Source organism: Neofelis nebulosa, chromosome 3, assembly GCF_028018385.1.
Source record: "Neofelis nebulosa isolate mNeoNeb1 chromosome 3, mNeoNeb1.pri, whole genome shotgun sequence".
Taxonomy (NCBI): Eukaryota; Metazoa; Chordata; class Mammalia; order Carnivora; family Felidae; genus Neofelis; species Neofelis nebulosa.
In genome coordinates, this window is record NC_080784.1 from 149,320,527 (window position 1) to 149,340,579 (window position 20,053).

The window sequence follows — 20,053 nt, forward strand, 5'->3', positions numbered from 1 at the left end:
AGAAAGCTTATGCAGGTAATTGAAGAAGATATAAAGAAATGGAAAGACATTCCCTGCTCATGGATTGGAAGAATAAATATTGTCAAAATGTCAATACTACCCAAAGCTATCTACACATTCAATGCAATCCCAATCAAAATTGCACCAGCATTCTTCTCGAAACTAGAACAAGCAATCCTAAAATTCATATGGAACCACAAAAGGCCCCGAATAGCCAAAGTAATTTTGAAGAAGAAGACCAAAGCAGGAGGCATCACAATCCCAGACTTTAGCCTCTACTACAAAGCTGTCATCATCAAGACAGCATGGTATTGGCATAAAAACAGACACATAGACCAATGGAATCGAATAGAAACCCCAGAACTAGACCCACAAACGTATGGCCAACTCATTTTTGACAAAGCAGGAAAGAACATCCAATGGAAAAAAGACAGTCTCTTTAACAAATGGTGCTGGGAGAACTGGACAGCAACATGCAGAAGGTTGAAACTAGACCACTTTCTCACACCATTCACAAAAATAAACTCAAAATGGATAAAGGACCTGAATGTGAGACAGGAAACCATCAAAACCTTAGAGGAGAAAGCAGGAAAAGACCTCTCTGACCTCAGCCGTAGCAATCTCTTACTCGGCACATCCCCAAAGGCAAGGGAATTAAAAGCAAAAGTGAATTACTGGGACCTTATGAAGATAAAAAGCTTCTGCACAGCAAAGAAAACAACCAACAAAACTAAAAGGCAACCAACGGAATGGGAAAAGATATTTGCAAATGACACATCGGACAAAGGGCTAGTATCCAAAATCTATAAAGAGCTCATCAAACTCCACACCCGAAAAACAAATAACCCAGTGAAGAAATGGGCAGAAAACATGAATAGACACTTCTCTAAAGAAGACATCCGGATGGCCAACAGGCACATGAAAAGATGTTCAACGTCGCTCCTCATCAGGGAAATACAAATCAAAACCACACTCAGATACCACCTCACGCCAGTCAGAGTGGCCAAAATGAAGAAATCAGGAGACTATAGATGCTGGAGAGGATGTGGAGAGACGGGAACCCTCTTGCACTGTTGGTGGGAATGCAAATTGGTGCAGCCGCTCTGGAAAGCAGTGTGGAGGTTCCTCAGAAAATTAAAAATAGACCTACCCTATGACCCAGCAATAGCACTGCTAGGAATTTATCCAAGGGATACAGGAGTACTGATGCATAGGGGCACTTGTACCCCAATGTTTATAGCAGCACTCTCAACAATCGCCAAATTATGGAAAGAGCCTAAATGTCCATCAACTGATGAATGGATAAAGAAATTGTGGTTTATATACACAATGGAATACTACGTGGCAATGAGAAAGAATGAAATATGGCCTTTTGTAGCAACGTGGATGGAACTGGAGAGTGTGATGCTAAGTGAAATAAGCCATACAGAGAAAGACAGATACCATATGGTTTCACTCTTATGTGGATCCTGAGAAACGTAACAGAAACCCATGGGGGAGGGGAAGGGAAAAAAAAAAAAAAAAAGAGGTTAGAGTGGGAGAGAGCCAAAGCATGGGAGACTGTTAAAAACTGAGAACAAACTGAGGGTTGATGGGGGGTGGGAGGGAGGGCAGGGTGGGTGATGGGTATTGAGGAGGGCACCTTTTGGGATGAACACTGGGTGTTGTATGGAAACCAATTTGACAGTAAATTTCATATATTAAAAAATAAATAAATAAATAAATAAATAAAAAATGAAATTACATTTCTTAAAACTTATGGGGTAAAAGGGCTACTTTATTAACAATATTGCTTAACCTCATTAAAAATCACAGCCAGGGTGATATGTTCTATATAAAATACTCACTTCTATTTCCCCTTCCTTCCCCTTAAATTGTACAATACAGCTCAGTTACAGCAGAAACCACTCCTGGAGAGTGTTTATTGTCAGACATGCATTTCTAAGACACTAGATCCAGTTTAAACTTCATAGTAAGGAAATTGATTTTTCCCAGGCCACCTTTGTATTCGACTCCAAATCCTTTAATTGGAGAAGGCAGGTAGGGGTGCTATTTTAGTAGGCTGTTCAGGTCTTACCATATACTAAAATTAAACTTTAATTCAAACAAGGTAAAACTGACAGTAGAACTAGAAAGTGCCCTAAAAATGTCAAGTACTGAGTAAATACAGCTTTTACTAGATACACTCTAGGACCTGTGAACGAGAGCTTTCTCTGAGTCTGACTTTAAGGAGATAAGAATCACTCTCTTGAGGTTCTTCTCACATTTCCAAACACACTTAGAAAAAAAAAATACATGAAGTTCCTTTCATTTTGTTTATTTTAACTTCCATTTTCATCAAACTTGAGCAGTTTCAAAAACTCTAAAACATCACCCTTTTATGTGCCAATATATAAATAAAGAAATCAAATAAGAAATCCATAGTTCTTGGGGGCACCTGGGTAGCTCAGTCGGTTAAGTGTCTGACTTTGGCTCAGGTCATGATCTCACATTTTGTGAGTTCGAGCCCCACATCGGGCTCTGTGCTGATGGCTCAGAGCCTGGAGTCCACTTCAGATTCTGTTTCTCCCTGTCTTTCTGCTCCTCCCCTGCTTGCACTCTGTCTCCCTCTCTCAAAAATAAACCAAAAAAAAAAAAAAAAAAAAGAAAGAAAGAAAGAAACCCATAGTTCTTTTTTTTTCAATATATGAAATTTATTGTCAAATTGGTTTCCATACAACACCCAGTGCTCATCCCAAAAGTGCCCTCCTCAATACCCATCACCCACCCTCCCCTCCCTCCCACCCACATCAACCCTCAGTTTATTCTCAGTTCTTAAGAGTCTCTTATGCTTTGGCTCTCTCCCACTCTAACCTCTTTTTTTTTTTTTTCTTCCCCTCCCCCCATGGGAGAAACCCATAGTTCTTAATTCCCTTCTAGATCTCACTGGTCATGATTAGAGGTACCAAAGTTTTCATGAGAAACAACTTTCCACAAGATTTCACATCCAATCTTATAGATTTGGAGGCCTCAAACCTAGCTTGAACAGACATAACCCATGGATGTCCCTGTAGCCAAACACTAAGTCTCTCCAGGTTCAAACTTCAATATCCTAGGAATATAAACTATGGCAATCTAAGTGAAATACAAACTAAGATAACTTATATATAGCAAGGGCTTGCTATAAACAGAAATAGTTGTGTTTTTTTTTTTTAATGGTACAGTGATGTGCTACAATGTATAAGATAATTCCTACCTCCATTCATGAATACGGCAAAGAAAAATGTGTTTCAATTAAGATTATTTTATATAAGACTGGTTTTGAGCTATTTGTTTGCCACTTTTTAATTATAAAAATGAAAAGAAAAAATATTTCTGTCCTCTTTAGAATTAATTATAAAATATCTTGATTAATCTAATAAGAAACAATCAGCTTAGCTATTTAAACTACCAGAGCAAAGAAGAAATGACACGGATGGGAAGGGAAATTCAAGTAACCATACACTGTTCTCCATTCTTGGGCAAAAACAACCTAATAAATCTATTATAAACATACTCTTCATGAAGGATGGTACTTACTAATTATTGAGAGTCATAATCATGGAGACACCAACGGGGAGAAGCTAGTTAATTTACAGCAGGGAGAAATGAGTTTGGTTTCCCTGAAGCCCCAGAAGACATTTGGTTTTCACTTTGCGAAGGCTACAGCTGCTCCTGAGTTAACGGGGGAAAGGCTGTGGGCCTGCAGAGCAGCTCTCAATGGATGGAGCTGTTACAGAGACAAGTACGGCAGCAGGCACCCTGTGGGTTCTCGATAAATATTAATCAATGATGTCAGTTCTTCTCACAATGGTGAGACTGCTAAACAACAGTGTAAAAGAGCATTTATTCCAGATGAAAAACAGTATACCAGATAAATGTGGTGCCTTCTGGCAATCGTGAAAAGGCACAAAATACCATGAGAATTTTGAAATTGGATTCCCTCCCTAGTAGCCAAAGCACAGCACTATAAAATAAATAAGCACTAATATCAGTATAGCAATCATAATACACTGTACTTTGAATCAATAATACTCACTGTAATTAGAATTCAATAAAAGTAAAGTGTGATTTAGACTCCAGGATTTTCACCCTGTAACATCCAGAGTCAGAGAGCTGGGGAACAAAGAAGGGAAATGGATTGGGCACTTTATCTGAGTGGGGCTTAGAGCTTCCGAATGAAAGTCTACCTGAAAGAGAAAATAGTATTTCCAATCACGGAACAGAGGTGGAGTGGGCCTACAAAGCAGTTCGGAAGGAAAGTTGGTGATATTTCACGCTTGGGACTCTTCCTGCCTCCTGCTGTAAACCTGAGCAGAGCACGAAACCTATTAAGTGTATGCCAGAAGCAAATAATCAGATTGCATGAGAGATGCTGTACCTCAACCTGGTCACTATATTCTAAGTAGAGAGTACAAATCTGGAGCTGATCCAGAGATGGGTAACCAGAGGAATAGGGTTCCAGAAAACCCACTGCAGAAAAAATGATGGTTGGCCTCAAGAAGTTGCAGAAAGTGTCTTCAAATATGTGACATCTGTCACAGGGAAGAAGGACAAACTTGTCCTGTGTAGCTTCAGAGGGCAAGGGCAGATCCTGGGGACAGAGGCTGTGGCAGGCAAGATTTGTGTTTCTATCAGGAATTCTCTCAGAGATAGGAGCTCCTGTTCTAGGAAGCATTCCGCAGAGGAACACTTGTCAGAAATTAAGAGGTGGTATTGGACTAGATGGCATTCAAAGTCCTAACGCTAAAATTCAATCATTAAGACCCAGTTAACAAAATTTCTTGGCCCTCTAATAGTGTTGTCTTGATATGGCCCCCAACAGCATACAAGAAAGAGTTCCAGGACTTAAAAAGAAAGGTGGTTTTATAATTATTTTAAGGTACAAAAATCAACATTTTAAAAAGAGTAATTATTAAGTCATGTGTATAAATCAGACAATCTGAAAATGGAGTAGGAGGTCATTTTGTGTTGATGAATGGATTTCAATGCTGGTAACTTTCCTATGATGATCAAGTAAGCTGAAAGAACTCAGGACCAATAAAGAACCATGGTCAAAATTACTGTCCATAGACTGTTTAAGAGCACTCACAGAACACTTGGCCCCTTAGTGCTCCTAATCTTATTTTTCTTATGGCTCAATTCAGGTTAACTGCATTTTTTGTCATATGTCTATAAGAACTGAAGTATTTGTAATCTTTGTTAAATGTTTAATAGGCTGAGTTGTAGTTATAACCAAATATCCCTTTGTTAGTCTTACCAAAAAATATGAACATCAATTTTGGATTAAAAACAAATTTGACTTTGAAAATTACTTTTCTTGGTATACAACAACACAAGAATTTGAAAATCTGATTCCCCTTCATTGACAGCAAGGACATTTTCTGGATAAGTTTCAGTGGCATAATGTGGTCTGATGTTTCTGCAAGAAACACCCAAACATCACCCAACATTACCAACACTAGAACGTAGGATGGAGAATACATGCCCATTAGTTCTTACTAGTTTTTGGATGCATTATTGGTTTTAGTTTGACAGTTATCATTTACCAAGAGAGTTTCTGGGGAAAAAAAAGAAAACAGAAAGGGATGTCACCTAATTCTTGTAAAGAGTTGTTTACCAACTAAACACATCCAACTTTAATAGAACTGTCACAGGCCAAAATGTCAACTAAAAGTCACGGAGCCAGAAATATAGCAAATTGTGGAATTGTAGACTGTGTTTCACATGGATGAAAACTAAATGTGTCACCTAACTGAAATGCTCATTATATTTCCACTGAAATTACAGAAACTCTGTACTTTTTTCTTATACATAAAGCCAGCTCCTCAAACCATCATCAAATTACTTAGGTCACAGGAAAGCACCGAAGTGTGATTCCATAGAAGACAGTAAGCATGAATGGATCAGAAGAATCAAAATGAGTCACACTCATCTGAAAGCCCAAAAATCTAACTTATTCAACAAATATATATTTACTTCCTACTATGTGCCAGACTCATGAATTACCTATCTTTGTATCCCTACCCCCTCGAATTGTATCAAGCACACATTAGGGACACAATATTTTTTTTCAATATTAAATGATAAATTAATTAATTATAGAGTATAAAATACTGGGTTTTTTAAAGGATATCAAAGAAAATTCTTCTCAAGTGTCATCTAAATAAAGTGTAAAAAGTGTTATAGCTGTTGACGTTACCTGGAGTTCATTTTATTTACTTAACTGACAATAACAATCAGAAGGCATATTAAAAAGAGAATCTTACCATTATACCAGTTCATGTGACAGTCAAAACTGTTACTTACACTAAGTGGGGGAAAAAGAGGAAATTAAGTAGCTCCTTAAGAAACACATTTTCATGCCAATGACATACAGCAGTCAGCCACATTACATTTGACTATATCAAAGTATCAACAAATTTTGTCTAATTCAGGTTCTATAGATTTATGAGTTCCACAACCACTAATCACAATCCTGCTCTAAATTACTGCTTTCATTTTGCCAGCACACATGCAGCCATGGTATCTTCCTTGCGCGCATATAATCCCTTATCAGTATGGGACTCTGGAAGACCATTTCATGTTAATGTCCTGAGCCATCTGCCACAGAAGATTACAGATTATGCTGTGATGCCCCTACAGGAAGCTCTGATGCCAAAAGACTTTGACTAAAGACTTGAGGCTGACATAATAGCCCAGTAACTATATATGGTAACGATCTGAAGCGCTCCTCTAAAAAGAATGGGGACCACAAAGAAGACAGGCAGTGGTGTACTGGCATTCCATCAATATTCCCCTCGGTATTAGGGCTCTCTGGACAAGCCTGATATACAAATTAAATTCCTGATAGACAGGCTAGCAAAGACAAACTCTTTTACTGTAAGTGCTTGTCTTGATGAATTGCTAGTAGCTTCCTGAGGGATGGAAAGAGTGGATAACTGACCCTGGTCTAAGCAAAAGTAATGATGGGCTGAACTAGAGGAACAGGAGTGTAAGTATAGGGAGAGAGATTAGAGCAGGATAATCAAGGGGACTGTGACAAGTTTAATTTGATAATCAAAAAGAAAATTTGCAGAGGCAAATAAAATGCTATCATCTTTTGTCACACCAAAGTTTCTACTGCTTTTCACCACGCTCTCCACCTTGGGAGACTGGCCTGTGGTCTGAAGTAGATTCCCTTTCCTCTCCAGCTGGGTTTAGCCTGCAGCAGCTTGGGCAGGCCATCAGAAGTAAAAGAGAGATAGATCAAAATACTTATTCCCATAGCTGTATTGCTCTGAGACTTCCTCAGGCCGGCTATATCCCTCAGCCTGAGCTCATGTTACCTCCCAGGACAGCTCTCTCGACTCTTTTCCTCTGGGGTCCAGCAACCATTCCCTTTGCACAACCTTTGGGCCAGGGATAGTAACAACCCACTGTTCCTAGCACTGGACACTACATTCTCCCTCATGGGTTCCCTAAACTTAACTGCACTTTGGAAATGATGCTTTTTAGTAAACCCCTCAAATCATCCCACCTGAATGTATAATTTGCTTCCTGCTCAGACTGACACACCAAATATGATTCTGGGATTTTGATCTTGGATGGCTGTGAGGGTAGATGATACTATGAGCTGAGATAAGGAATACAGGAAGATGAGTATGTTCAAATGTGGAAAGAAAAACCACATCTTGAAGTTGCTATATAACAACTGTAGATCATCCACAGGCAGAGGTTGGCAGCAGCTGTAAAAGCAGACGTGGCATAAAGATGGAGATAAAAATTAATTTTGAGAAATTTGTAAGTACTGATCATTGCCATAAGCTCTAGCTTAAAATAGAGAATTCATTTAATTTAGGAGATGGAGTCAGCAAACTCTCTCTAAAATTACAGAACTGTAGAGCTTAAAAGGATGTTAATTGTCTTCTAGCTGAGCTCTCCTTTTCTGGGTGTTATAACTGAAGTCCACAGTTAGCCATCAAAGGGCTACTGTTAGTTAATGGCAGTGCTGGCAGTGGAGCTTCTGGGTTCTCCCATCTATCTGTGCTCTTTCCACAAAATGCAGCCTTTCCCTCTATTTTGCTGTTTCCCACTAGTCATCAAGTATGGGGTACTTAGTCTGCACCCAGCCTTGTGCTAATTGATGTGAGGAATAATGCAGAAGTAAAACAGAATTCCAGCAGCTTACAGTCTTAATTGACTAAAATACAAATGTTTAGAAACGAGAGTGCTAGAGAGAAATGGCCTGTCACGCTAAAGGAAAAAAGGACATTTTGTAGGACAGGGGCACTGTCATCCGGCATGATCACTTTGAGATTTTAGCAATTTCATGTGCATTGTTGGTGTGAGTGAGGAAGTAGTAACAGTTGGTTCAATTATTGCCCCAGCATTCAAGGATTGTCTAATTTATTCTATTTAAGCATACAAATTTTTATTGTAGAATAACATGAAGCATAAAGATCTATAAATCTATTGGTTCCTATCTTTAGAGACCCTCCTTCTAAATGACAGCTTAAGTCCAAACACATTTTGGCAAATGAGAGAGCAGAAAATATATTCTTATTATTCACACAAGTGTGAATTTATCGATGTATTGTTATTATTTAGCTGTAAACATAAAGTGAGTAGGAGAGATGATGGTCTGAAAGCCTACACACCTCAACATTGCTCCTTAGAAATCACATATATTTTCTGCCCCCTGTTTATTTTATGATTGCTGTATATAATTCTAAACTATGCTGAGAAGCCTCTTAGTAGGAATTGAAACTGGATTGCTATCATTATTCTATTTTCACATGCTCATAACTTTCTCAGCAGCATTTATCAATGCTGACAAATGACCTGCTTGGGCTCTTATAAAGGGAAAATTCCTTTAAGTCTGAAGAGCTGTTATCAATTTGGGAGTTACTGCTGGAAGAAAAAGGTGATGTCTACATAGGCAGTTGAAATGATCTTTATTTATCTTAAGGATGAAACTAGTTTATTTTGTAAATTACAACTAACAATTGCTTCACAAATTTTTTGTTTTCCACCTGCTATGTCTATATAATTTCAGGCTTTGGCAAGTGGAAGAGATAAAAAGGTGATAATTCCTGAAGTGTGAGCCGGGGGTGGGGGGGGAGAGAAAGAGGGGTCTAATGGGTTAATAATTAAGAAGGAAAAACCTCAACAGAGAAGAAGCAATTGTCCTCAAAGACATTTACCCAAGGCATCTGGTCCACACAAAACTCATACCATTGAAAAGGTGGACTAAGTTAACACATTTCCCTGTGTAACTGGTGTTACAAGCTCAAATATCTTCAGGGACAGGCAGTTAATCTGAAATTGCAAAGCAGCCAAGTCTTAGAGTTATGAGGACAATAACTACCTGCAAAGTATAGGCTCCACCCAAGGCCTCGTGTGTGTGCATGTGTGTGTGTGTGTGTTCACAAACTATGGGCTAAACAAAGAATGGCTGTAGGCTGAATTATGCCTGTTTACCACTGTTTTGTGATGCCCATTTTAGACACATTAAATTGAATGCTTCTTTCTATGTTTCACTTTGTGGAGATTTTTCTTTTTTTTTTTTTTCTTATAATTTTTTTTTTTTTTTTTTTTTTTTTTTTTTTTTTTTTTTTTTACATTTTTGAGAGACAGAGTGAGACAGAGAGTGAGCAGAGGTGGGGAAGAGACAGAAGGAGACACAGAATCTGAAGCAGGCTCCAGGCTCTGAGCAAGCGTTCAGCAGAGAGCCCGATACAGGGCTCAAACCCAGGAACCATGAGATCATGACCTGAGCTGAAGTCGGACACTTAACCAACTGAGCCACCCAGGCACCTTGACTTTGTGGAGATTTTTCATTCCTTAGGCCAGCTAGTTTGGGACATTTCATTATTGCTATGGTCTCAGTGTTGTGTCTGCCTCAAATTTGTATGTTGAGATCCTAAAACCCCCCAGAAAAGATGGTATTAGGAGGTGGCACCTTTAGGGAGGTACTTAGGTCCTAAGGGTGGAGCCCTCATGAGTAAGATTAATGTTTTTATAAAAGAGGCCCCGCAGAGAGCCCTTCCTCCATGTCTGAACATAGTGAAAAGGTGCTGGCTATGAGCCAGGAGGAAGGCCTTTACCCAACCATGCTGGTACCTGACCTTGGGCTTTCCAGCCTCCAAAAATGTGAGAAATAAATTGTTGTGGTTTATAAGTCACCCGTCTATGCTATTTTGTTATAGCAGCCCAAACAGACGAAAACAGTTATCAATCTTTCCCTTTATTTTCATCTCTATAAGAAAAATCAGTTTTTATAAGAAAAAGTCAGAAAGTTTCCTGGGTGAAAGTGAATATATGATGATTCATTTCCTAGGAATTGAAAGAAAGGAATTTCAGCAACTGCATCTCTTGTCTTCTAAAGTCTTTCCACTTCTTCTACACAAAACACAAGGGGAGAGATTTCATGAGATTCTAGCTGCTTAGAGCAGCTCATTGATAAAAATCAGGTATAATCAAGATTACCTAAGAAAAACTGACATCTTAAACACTGAGAACTGAACTGCAAAGCAAAGGATTATCTTAGTTTCACTCTGCAGGTAAAAAAACAAAATGCCAGTAACTAAATGTTGGTCTTATCTTGTAGTCCCTCCATGAACCGCAGTTTTGATTTTATGTTCACCCAAGCATATTAAGGGGAGACAGGATGTCTGCACAACCCAGCTCAATTATCTGTTTTTCTGTACTACAGCATTCATCATTATGGGAAGGAAAATTTGGCTCAGATGATGCTCATATCTTATACCAATACTGGTGTAACGACACGGTGTAAGTTTACTCCCACAGCCCATAATTCAACTACTAAATTACTACATGTACAGCTCATGAACAAGAAATTGTACATAAAAACTGTTACTAATATGAAGAGTTTTTGCTTATGTGCTCTCAAAGTATGGATTTAACAGGTTTTTTTCTTACTCATGCATTTTTATTTTTAATTTATTTTTTTTCAACGTTTTTTATTTATTTTTGGGACAGAGAGAGACACAGCATGAACGGGGGAGGGGCAGAGAGAGAGGGAGACACAGAATCGGAAACAGGCTCCAGGCTCCGAGCCATCAGCCCAGAGCCTGATGCGGGGCTCGAACTCACGGACCGCGAGATCGTGACCTGGCTGAAGTCGGACGCTTAACTGACTGCGCCACCCAGGCGCCCCTGCATTTTTAGATACTAAAGTACATCCCACTTTTCCCCCTCAGTACAATACGAATTATGATAGAATTTATGACAGAATTTATCCATGGAAGGCTTTTCAAAGCCAGACTATAATTAGGTTAAAAATACATAATATGCACATGGACAAAGACTGGAAATCAATTTTTAAATGCACAAATTGCAGAAGTTGAATTACAGGTGACTTTTTCATTATTAAACATTGTATTATTGTGTAAATTCAATGGAAGTTATTTAAAGCTCAGGTACTTACCGTGGTTGGAAAATAACGACTCGTTTTGAATTTTTTCAGAGCCATAGAAGAGGTGTAGGTGCCCAAGAAGAGGATGAAAGACATGAGAGTGATGTCAGGAACAAAATCACAGTTGTTCCCCACGAGCTTTCCTCCGTATTTCAAACACTTCTTCGTGGACAAAAATGCCCAGTCAAAGGTAGCATTATGGTACTGAGGAAGAAAAACATGAAAATTTTTCTAGAGAACACCAATGCATCAAAAGCAGCATTTGATGCTTGATGGGCTATGTAGGGATTAGGCTGAAAGTCTCTGTAGAACAGCTGGAGGGTAACCACTGGAGGGTGAAACTTGACAAAGCGTTAATGGAATAACTGGTACTGGGGGGCCAGGAGGCTAGCAATTACTGAAAACACAATGAAAATGATGCCATCTGTTACCTAGTTTGAGCTACAGCCCTACAATCATCCATTTGTTCAACAGAAACAAACCACAAAGTCCTACTTTCCTGTCAACCTTCCTGAGAGTAAACTGAGACACATTAATATCCTAAGTCTCAAAATGTGAGACTCTCTAAAACACCTTTATTGTTTAAAAAGTACTTACTTTTGCAATACACAGCTTCTTTGGATTCAAGCGGCCCTATGGTTAATGCTCTCTAAAAGTCATATTAGCTTAACTATGCATCTACCCAGCACTTTCCCAAGGAGCTATTTCTTTTCTAAATAACTAGAGACTGGTGATTTAAGGAATTAGACTATAAAAAATACTGATGGTCCCTGCTTTTTCAACTGAATACCTTAATAAAATATAACTTTTTATCTTGTGGACTTCAGGTGAACAGCATGCACACCCAGTACTGGAACATACTAGAATGGGCTTTGGAGTCCTGTGTGGCATATCCCTATGGTACATGACCTCAAGCTCATGGGTCAATTTTCAAATTTTCTTCTATCTCATGAATTGCTGTCATGTTGTCAGTACTTCTTGAGAACAGCTAACTCCTGTTCCTATTTTCCGTTTCTAGTATGCAAGAGAATCCTTTTGCTAGCACACTGGATTAGACCAAGGTACTCATCCCCCAGAGGCTCCCAGTCTTAGCTACTTCTCTAGAGAACTACCTTCAGTCACATTAGAACTACATCACCTAAAATGTTATGCCCTCTTGCAGCCAGTTACTGACCAACACTAATGTGGTCTACAAAATTCCCCTAAATATGTTGAAAATCATACGTGATGCTGTTTGGGAAGTGATTAGGCCATGAGAATGATTAGGCCATGAGAATGATGTCTTCATGAATGAGATTCATGTTTTCATAAAACAGACCCCAGAGAGCTCCCTTGTCTCATCTGCCATATGAAGACACAATGAGAAGAAGGCTGTCTATGAACCAGGAAGTGGGTGGGTCCTCATCAGACACTGAATCTGCCAGCACTGTGATCGTGAACTTTCTCTTAGGTCCAGGGCTAATGAGTATGTCATGTGCTAACAGAAGGTTTATTTGAGAATACCTTGCAAATAAATAGGGAAAGATGAATTTCTCCTGTCCTTTGGAAGCAAGAGTTCCACCTCATACCAAACTCATCATCAACATTCTTTACTATTCAATGAATTCTCTTGATGTAAGTAATCTAGTCATAAAAGTTCACATGTGCAAAAGAAGAATCTCAGACCAGAAATTGTTCATATTTTTATAGAGCTCAAAAGGTAAAGTGCTTACATGAGTCAATAAAAAAAATAAACTCTAGGTCTTTCCCTGAAATATTTTTTCTATATTAGCTTCAACTTATAAACAGCTGAACCACATAATTATTCTTTTATCAAACGCCAATTTTGAGAGGTGATTTAATCATGTCTCATCTTGTTTTTCAGATTTCTGCATATGGATTTTTTTAGAAGAACACATTTAAAGTTTAGAGGTCATAATAGGTAACAGATTTCTTTGTTTTAAGATCAGCAAAAATTTACCATTGTAAATTTGCCTATGTAAATTTACCATAATATCATTTCAGCACTTTAATATGAGCAGAACCCTTTTTTATAGCCCAAAGAAGTAATAAGCTGCGTTAAGACAATCAATCCCAACAGACAGTTTTTATTGATTTTCTTACAGAGATTCAGGTTGAGGTGAAAAAATATACAGATATACATAAAATGATAGATATGTTTTCTCATGTACATCAACTCAAAATGCCAATATCACTTTTTTTGGCCTCAAATGATTCCCTGTATCATCATACAGAAAGTTTAGCCTCCCAACCATCTAAGGACTTTAGTATAAAGTTTAGGCAGCACATACAGATCTCTCAGTATATATATACACTTTTCCCACTTCCATAAAACTTTAACTCTAGCTAATAAATAATTCTATTTAAACATCACTGGAGAGGAACCTATATTATCTGTGTTACTTCAGTGTTATTACTCTACATAAACTCATATCATTGAAGGTTAACTTCATAAAACTTCAGGCAAGATTCAGATCACAAACTAGACATTAAGACAAAGCATTACTCATCTATTAGTGGTGTATATATGTAAATATGCAAAGTAGAATTTTAAATAATTATCTGATAATTTAATCATCACAGACACAATTTCTATTATTTTTTACTCCAATATGTCTCATTTTGTTATCTATGAAACATACACGTTTCAGTAAAAATGATATGTTTTACTTCAGAGGTACACTCTGCTTTGCCTATGTAAAGGGAACATAAAAAAAGAAAACTACAGATTTTAGTTACTACCTTCTATAATCCAATAGTTTTCAAATTTTATTATCAGTGAAATGTCTTTTCATGTGGAACCCCAATATTTAAAACTGTGATAAAACTGAGATATTCGGCCCTATGTATCTAGGAGGGATTGGGCTGCTCTTTCTCACTACCCCTGGCCCACCTAAAGGCAGACCCTGAGTCTCCTCTCTTGGGAATTCTAGCTTAGTCTGAGCGGAATGTTACTTTAAAAACAATGCTGTCTCATTAAAAGTCACCTATCTATATCTATCATTTATAATTATAATTTATCTGAAATTACCATGAGTAGTTTAATCCAGGACTGAACAAACTATATCCCATAGGCCAAACTCAGCCTGACTCCTGTTTTTATAAATAAAGTTTTACTTAAACACAGTAATGCTCATTTCTTTACATAATGTTCATTACTATGTTTGTGCTACAACTGCAATGCTGAGTAATTTCAACAAAGACCAGATATCTGACCCATAAATCCTAAAAAGTATACTATCTGATCCTTTACAGAAAAAGTATCTGCCCTGGTTTAATTTCTTGCCTAAGACTCCTATATTACTTTCTACTATCCTTATAAATAAATCTTTCATGTTTCATCATATTAGTACATTACACATTTTTATTTGATTTGTATTTTTTTATATTTGTATTATTATTTCATGGGTAGTGTTATTGATGCTGGTTGATTCACTGTAAAATTTTTTAAGACCCCACCCAAAAATTTCTAGAACCAATACATGAATTCAACAAAGTTGCAGGATATACAATCAATGTGCAGAAATCAGTTGCATTTATATACACTAATAATGAAGCAGCAGAAAAAGAAATCAAGGAATGGATCCCATTTGCAATTGCACCAAAAACAATAAGATACCTAAGAATAAACCCAACTAAACAGGTAAAATATCTATACTCTGAAAACTATAGAACACTTATGAAAGAAATTGTAGAGGACACAAAGAAATGGAAAAGCATTCCATGCTCATGGATTGGAAGAACATTGTTAAACTGTCTGTACTATCCAAAGCAATCTGCACATTTAATGCAATCCCTATCAAAATACCACCAACATTCTTTACAGAGTTGTAACAAACAATCCTAAAATTTGTATGGAACCAACAAAAGATGCCAAATAGCCAAAGCAATCCTGAAAAAGAAATGCAAAACTGGAGACATCCCGATTCCAGACTTCAAGCTAATTACAAAGCTGCAATCATCAAGACAGTATGGTACTGGCACAAAAACAGACATATAGATCAATGGAACGGAATAGAACAGAAAACCCAGAAATGGACCCCCAACTATATGGTCAACTAATCTTCAACACAGCAGGAAGGACTATCCAATGGAAAAAGGCAGTCTCTTCAACAAATGGTGCTAGGAAAACTGGATGGTGACATGCAGAAGAATGAAACTGGACCACTTTCTTAGACCATCCACAAAAATAAATTCAAAATGGATAAAAGACCTAAATGTGAAATAGGAAACCAACAAAATCCCAGAGGAGAACAAAGGCAGCAACTTCTTTGACCTTGGCCAGAACAACTTCTTACTAGATATGTCACCAAAGGCAAGGGAAACAAAAGCAAACACAAAGTATTGGGATTTCATCAAGATAAAAAGCTTCTGTATAGTGAAGGAAACAACAAAACTAAAAGGCAGCCTACATAATGGGAGAAGATTATTTGCAAATCACATATCTGATAAAGGATTAGTATCCAAAACTATAAAGAACTCATCAAACTCAACATCCCAAAACCAAACAACCCAGTTAAGAAATGAGCAGAAGACATGAACAGTCAGTCAGAGAAAGACAGACATCACATAATTTCACTCATATGTGGAATTTAAGAAACTTAACGGATGATCATAGAGGAAGGGAAGAAAAAATAAGATAAAAACAGAGAGGGAGGCAAACCATAAGAGACTCTTAAATACAGAAAACAAACTGAGGGTTGATGGGGGTAGGGGGGTGTTGAAAATGGGTGATGGACATTAAGGAGGGCAGTTATTTGGATGAGCACTGGGTGTTATATGTAGGCGATGAACCACTGTATTCTACTCCTGAAGCCAAGACTACACTGTATGTTAACTAACTTGAGAGTTAAAAAAATAAAATAAAATAAGAAGACCTGAATAGACACTTTCCCAAAGACATCCAGTTGGCTAACAGACACATGAAAAGATGCTCAACATCACTCATCATTAGGGAAATACAAATCAAAACTATGATGAGTTACCACCACACACCTGTCAGAATGGTTAAAATTAACAACACAAGAAACAACAGGTGTTGACAAGGATGCAGAGAAAGTGGAACTCTCTTGCACTGTTGGTGGGAATGCAAACTGGCGAAGCCACTCCGGAGAGTATGGAGGTTCCCTAGGAAACTAAAAATAGAACTATCCTATGATCCAGGAATTGCACTATTAGATATTTACCTAAAGGATACAAAAATACAGATTTGAAGGGGTACATGCACCCCAGTGTTTACAGCAACATTACCCAAAACAGTCAAAATATGGAGACAGCCCATCCATCGACTGATAAATGGATGAGTAAGATATGGTACATATATACAATAGAATATTACTCAGCCATCAAAAAGAATAAAATCTTGCCATTTACAATAACATGGATGGAGCTAGACTGTATTATGCTAACCAAAATAAGTCAGTTAGAGAAAGACAAATACCATATGATTTCACTCACATATGGAATTTAAGAAACAAAACAGATGAACATATGGGAAGAAGGGGAGAGAAGAGAGGGAAACAAACCACAAGAGACTCTTAATGATAGAATACAAACTATGGGTTCATGGAGGGAGGTGAGTGGGAGATGGGCTAGATGGGTGATGGTTACTAAGGAAGGCACTTGTTTTGAAGAGCATTGGGTGTTGTATATTAGTGATTCATCACTGAGTTCTACTCCTGAAGCCAATATTGCACTGTATGTTAGCTAAAATTTAAATTTAAAAAAATGGCAAAAAAACTCCAGCTTTGGTTTTGATCATTTGTAATTTTCAAACTGTGGTAAGTCATAGAAAAAGCAAAAACAGGTAAATGATTCTTCTCCAGGTTCATGCAACTCTCGAAGAATTAATTTGAAGGAAATACTGAACATACATCAAAGCAAGAGACTGAGAAAATACCCTCATGGGCTTCAATCTCAGCTCTACCACGACTTAATTGGAAAACAGAAAAAAAAAGTAACTTCACTTTCCTGTGCAACTGCCGATAGGATAGCTGAAAAAGAGTACCATAAAGGTCACAGTGATCATAGCTTCGGAAAATGCTCTAACATAAATGGTACTCTTCACATGCAAACCACTCTGATTACTGCTTAGAAAGTCATGGTAAAAAACATACAACCAAATAACACTGGCTCCTAAAAGAGGGCAAATACTGTGTTGGACATGTCCAGCATAGATGTTAAGTGACCCGAAGAAGAAAGAAATCCTTGAGTCCCCTGAAATATCATGTAAACCATTGTTTGCATGTATATTTATCTGGGAAAAGCAACCACAGATTTCATTAGAACCTCAGAGGAAGCAGTGAAGCAAAGACGCTTCAGACGTTACTGCTCTGGTGCTTTTATAAGTGAGGTTATTCCATCATCATAGTACGCCATGCTCTATGTATGTCAGCTGCACTCCAATTTTCATTTATTCTAAGAGCAAATTCATGACTGCAAGGCTAACGATGATTTGTTAACTCATCAGCAAATGTTCCCCAATTCAGAGAGATTCGTTGTTTTGTAACTACTTCTTAGTAAACTATATCCCTGTTTGAATCCTCATGGGCGTTTTAAATTTAACACATTCAGGGTGCTTGGGTGGCTCAGTCGGTTAAGCATCTGACTTCGGCTCAGGATCTCATGGTTCGTGGGTTTGAGCCAGTGTCAGGCTCTGTGCTGATAGCTCAAAGTCTGGAGCCCACTTAGGATTCTGTCTGTCTGTCTGTCTGTCTGTCTCTCTCTCCTCTGCTCCTCTCCTGCTTGCATTCTGTCTCTGTCTCTCAAATATGAATAAATGTTAAAAAATAATAATAAAATGAAATGAAATGAAATGAAATAAAATAAATTTAACATGTTCAAAACTAACTCCTCATCCTTCCTTAAATCTTGCTTCCCCTAGGATCTTGCCTATCTCTGTTAATAGCAAATTCATCCTTCTAGATTCTAAAAACAGAGAACCCTGAAGTCATTGTTAATTCCTCTCTTTCTCACAGGTCACATTACAGCAAAAATGATCTCAAAATATGTCCAAAATTAGGGGGGTCTGGCTGGCTCAGTCAGTAGAGCATGTGACTCTTCATCTCAGGGTTGTAGGTTCAAGCCCCATGTTGGGGTAGACATTACTTAAAAATAAATATTGAATACTGGAGGGAGTGTTCAAAGGAGAGAACTCAGTTGAGAAATAAGGGAGAATAGAAAAATTGAAATGGCAATTTCAGAATACTTTTGAAAAAAAAAACAGTAGCAAAAGGATAGGCTAGAGCATGTGAGCACTATAAAATCAAGGCACGTTCTTCAGGGCTGATGAGGACTTCTGAGGTGTTTGTGGTAGATTAGAAAGAACCAGGCTATGGGGGTAGAAGGAAGAAGGGCATGCTGGAAAAAGAATCAAGAATGGAGAAAGGAAGGTGAAAGATTAAGTAAAAGAGAGACTGATTAGGGTTTTGGCAACTCTTTGTACCAGGATGAGTAAAGGCTAGATATAACAGAAGTATAGAGCCCGAACACCAAAGGGACTGTGTATCACTAAAAACTAAGAAAGAATAGACCAAGACAGAGGCAGCGTTCAATTTACAATACACCGGGCTTCCAAAGAAATTTTAGCTAACCTAAATCATTCATCAGGATCCAACTATTTGACATATTCAAGGAAGATATCTACTAATTTATCTACCCTTTTTATCTGGGGAACAAAATTAAAGTAAAATAAACTTTCAATTTAAAGTTGCCAGATAAACTATAAGATGCCCAGTTATACAGATAAACAATGAAAAATATTTTTAGTGTAAGTATGACCCGTGCAATATGTGGAACATATTTATACTAAAAAAATTGTTTGGTATTTACCTGAAATTCAAATGTAACTGGGACCCTCTGTCTTTTGTTTTGTTTGCTAACTCTGGTGATGCTGTTTCAATTAGCTACAGGCTGTTTTGAACAACAGCAGCATGTGGAAAATAGAAAAATGTGGCCAAAAGAAAACAAAATGCATTGGGTCCTGGTTACATAAAGGAACTAAGATAGTGTTAAGAGAGCAGCAATAAAGAAAAATAAAACAAAAACAATTTTTAAAAGGTTCCTGGGAGAAACAATATGTTTGCTAAAATATTAATTATGCAAGGCAGTACAAGAAAGTGTCTAAATGAACAGTATAGAGATTAGCAAGTAGATCAGAAAAAGAGCTAATCAGTTTCATTGATCACAGAGAAAACAAAATTCAAACTAAGTCCTGAAAGAAAGACTGGTCCTTGTAGAACTCTCATACTCCAAAGGGTAAAGAGAACAGTAAGAGTGGCAGAAGGACAAAACTAAAAAAGAATGACAAAGTAACAAAAGCTAAGGGAATGAAAGCGACAAGTTTTATATGTGTATTTCTCTCTGCACTGGCAGAAACAAAGTGGTAAAGCATTAGACAAGGAGATACCATGAGCAAAGATGCTGATTTGGGGACATACAATGCTTCATTCACTTATCTAGCAAGTTCTTTATTCAAAATTTATTGAATGCCTACCATGTGGAGAAACCAACAGTGAGCAGACCAGGTGAGCCAAAGAAGGCTGATTGTGTAAATAGGTAGAAAAAAAAATATATACATATATATATGTATATATATATAAGAGAAATGGGACCAAG

At 37.6% G+C, this 20,053-nt stretch overlaps 1 protein-coding gene across 4 annotated transcripts in view; it reads right to left on the reverse strand.

Annotated features, from left to right (window-relative positions):
• SLC4A4 (solute carrier family 4 member 4) overlaps window positions 1–20,053 on the reverse strand; it is a 358,380-nt gene that overhangs the window by 47,136 nt on the left and 291,191 nt on the right. For all 4 annotated transcript variants that reach the window (XM_058722325.1, XM_058722324.1, XM_058722327.1 and 1 more), the window contains one exon: window positions 11,450–11,641. In XM_058722325.1, the coding sequence (XP_058578308.1) occupies window positions 11,450–11,641 (192 nt within the window). The remainder of the gene's footprint in view (window positions 1–11,449; window positions 11,642–20,053) is intronic.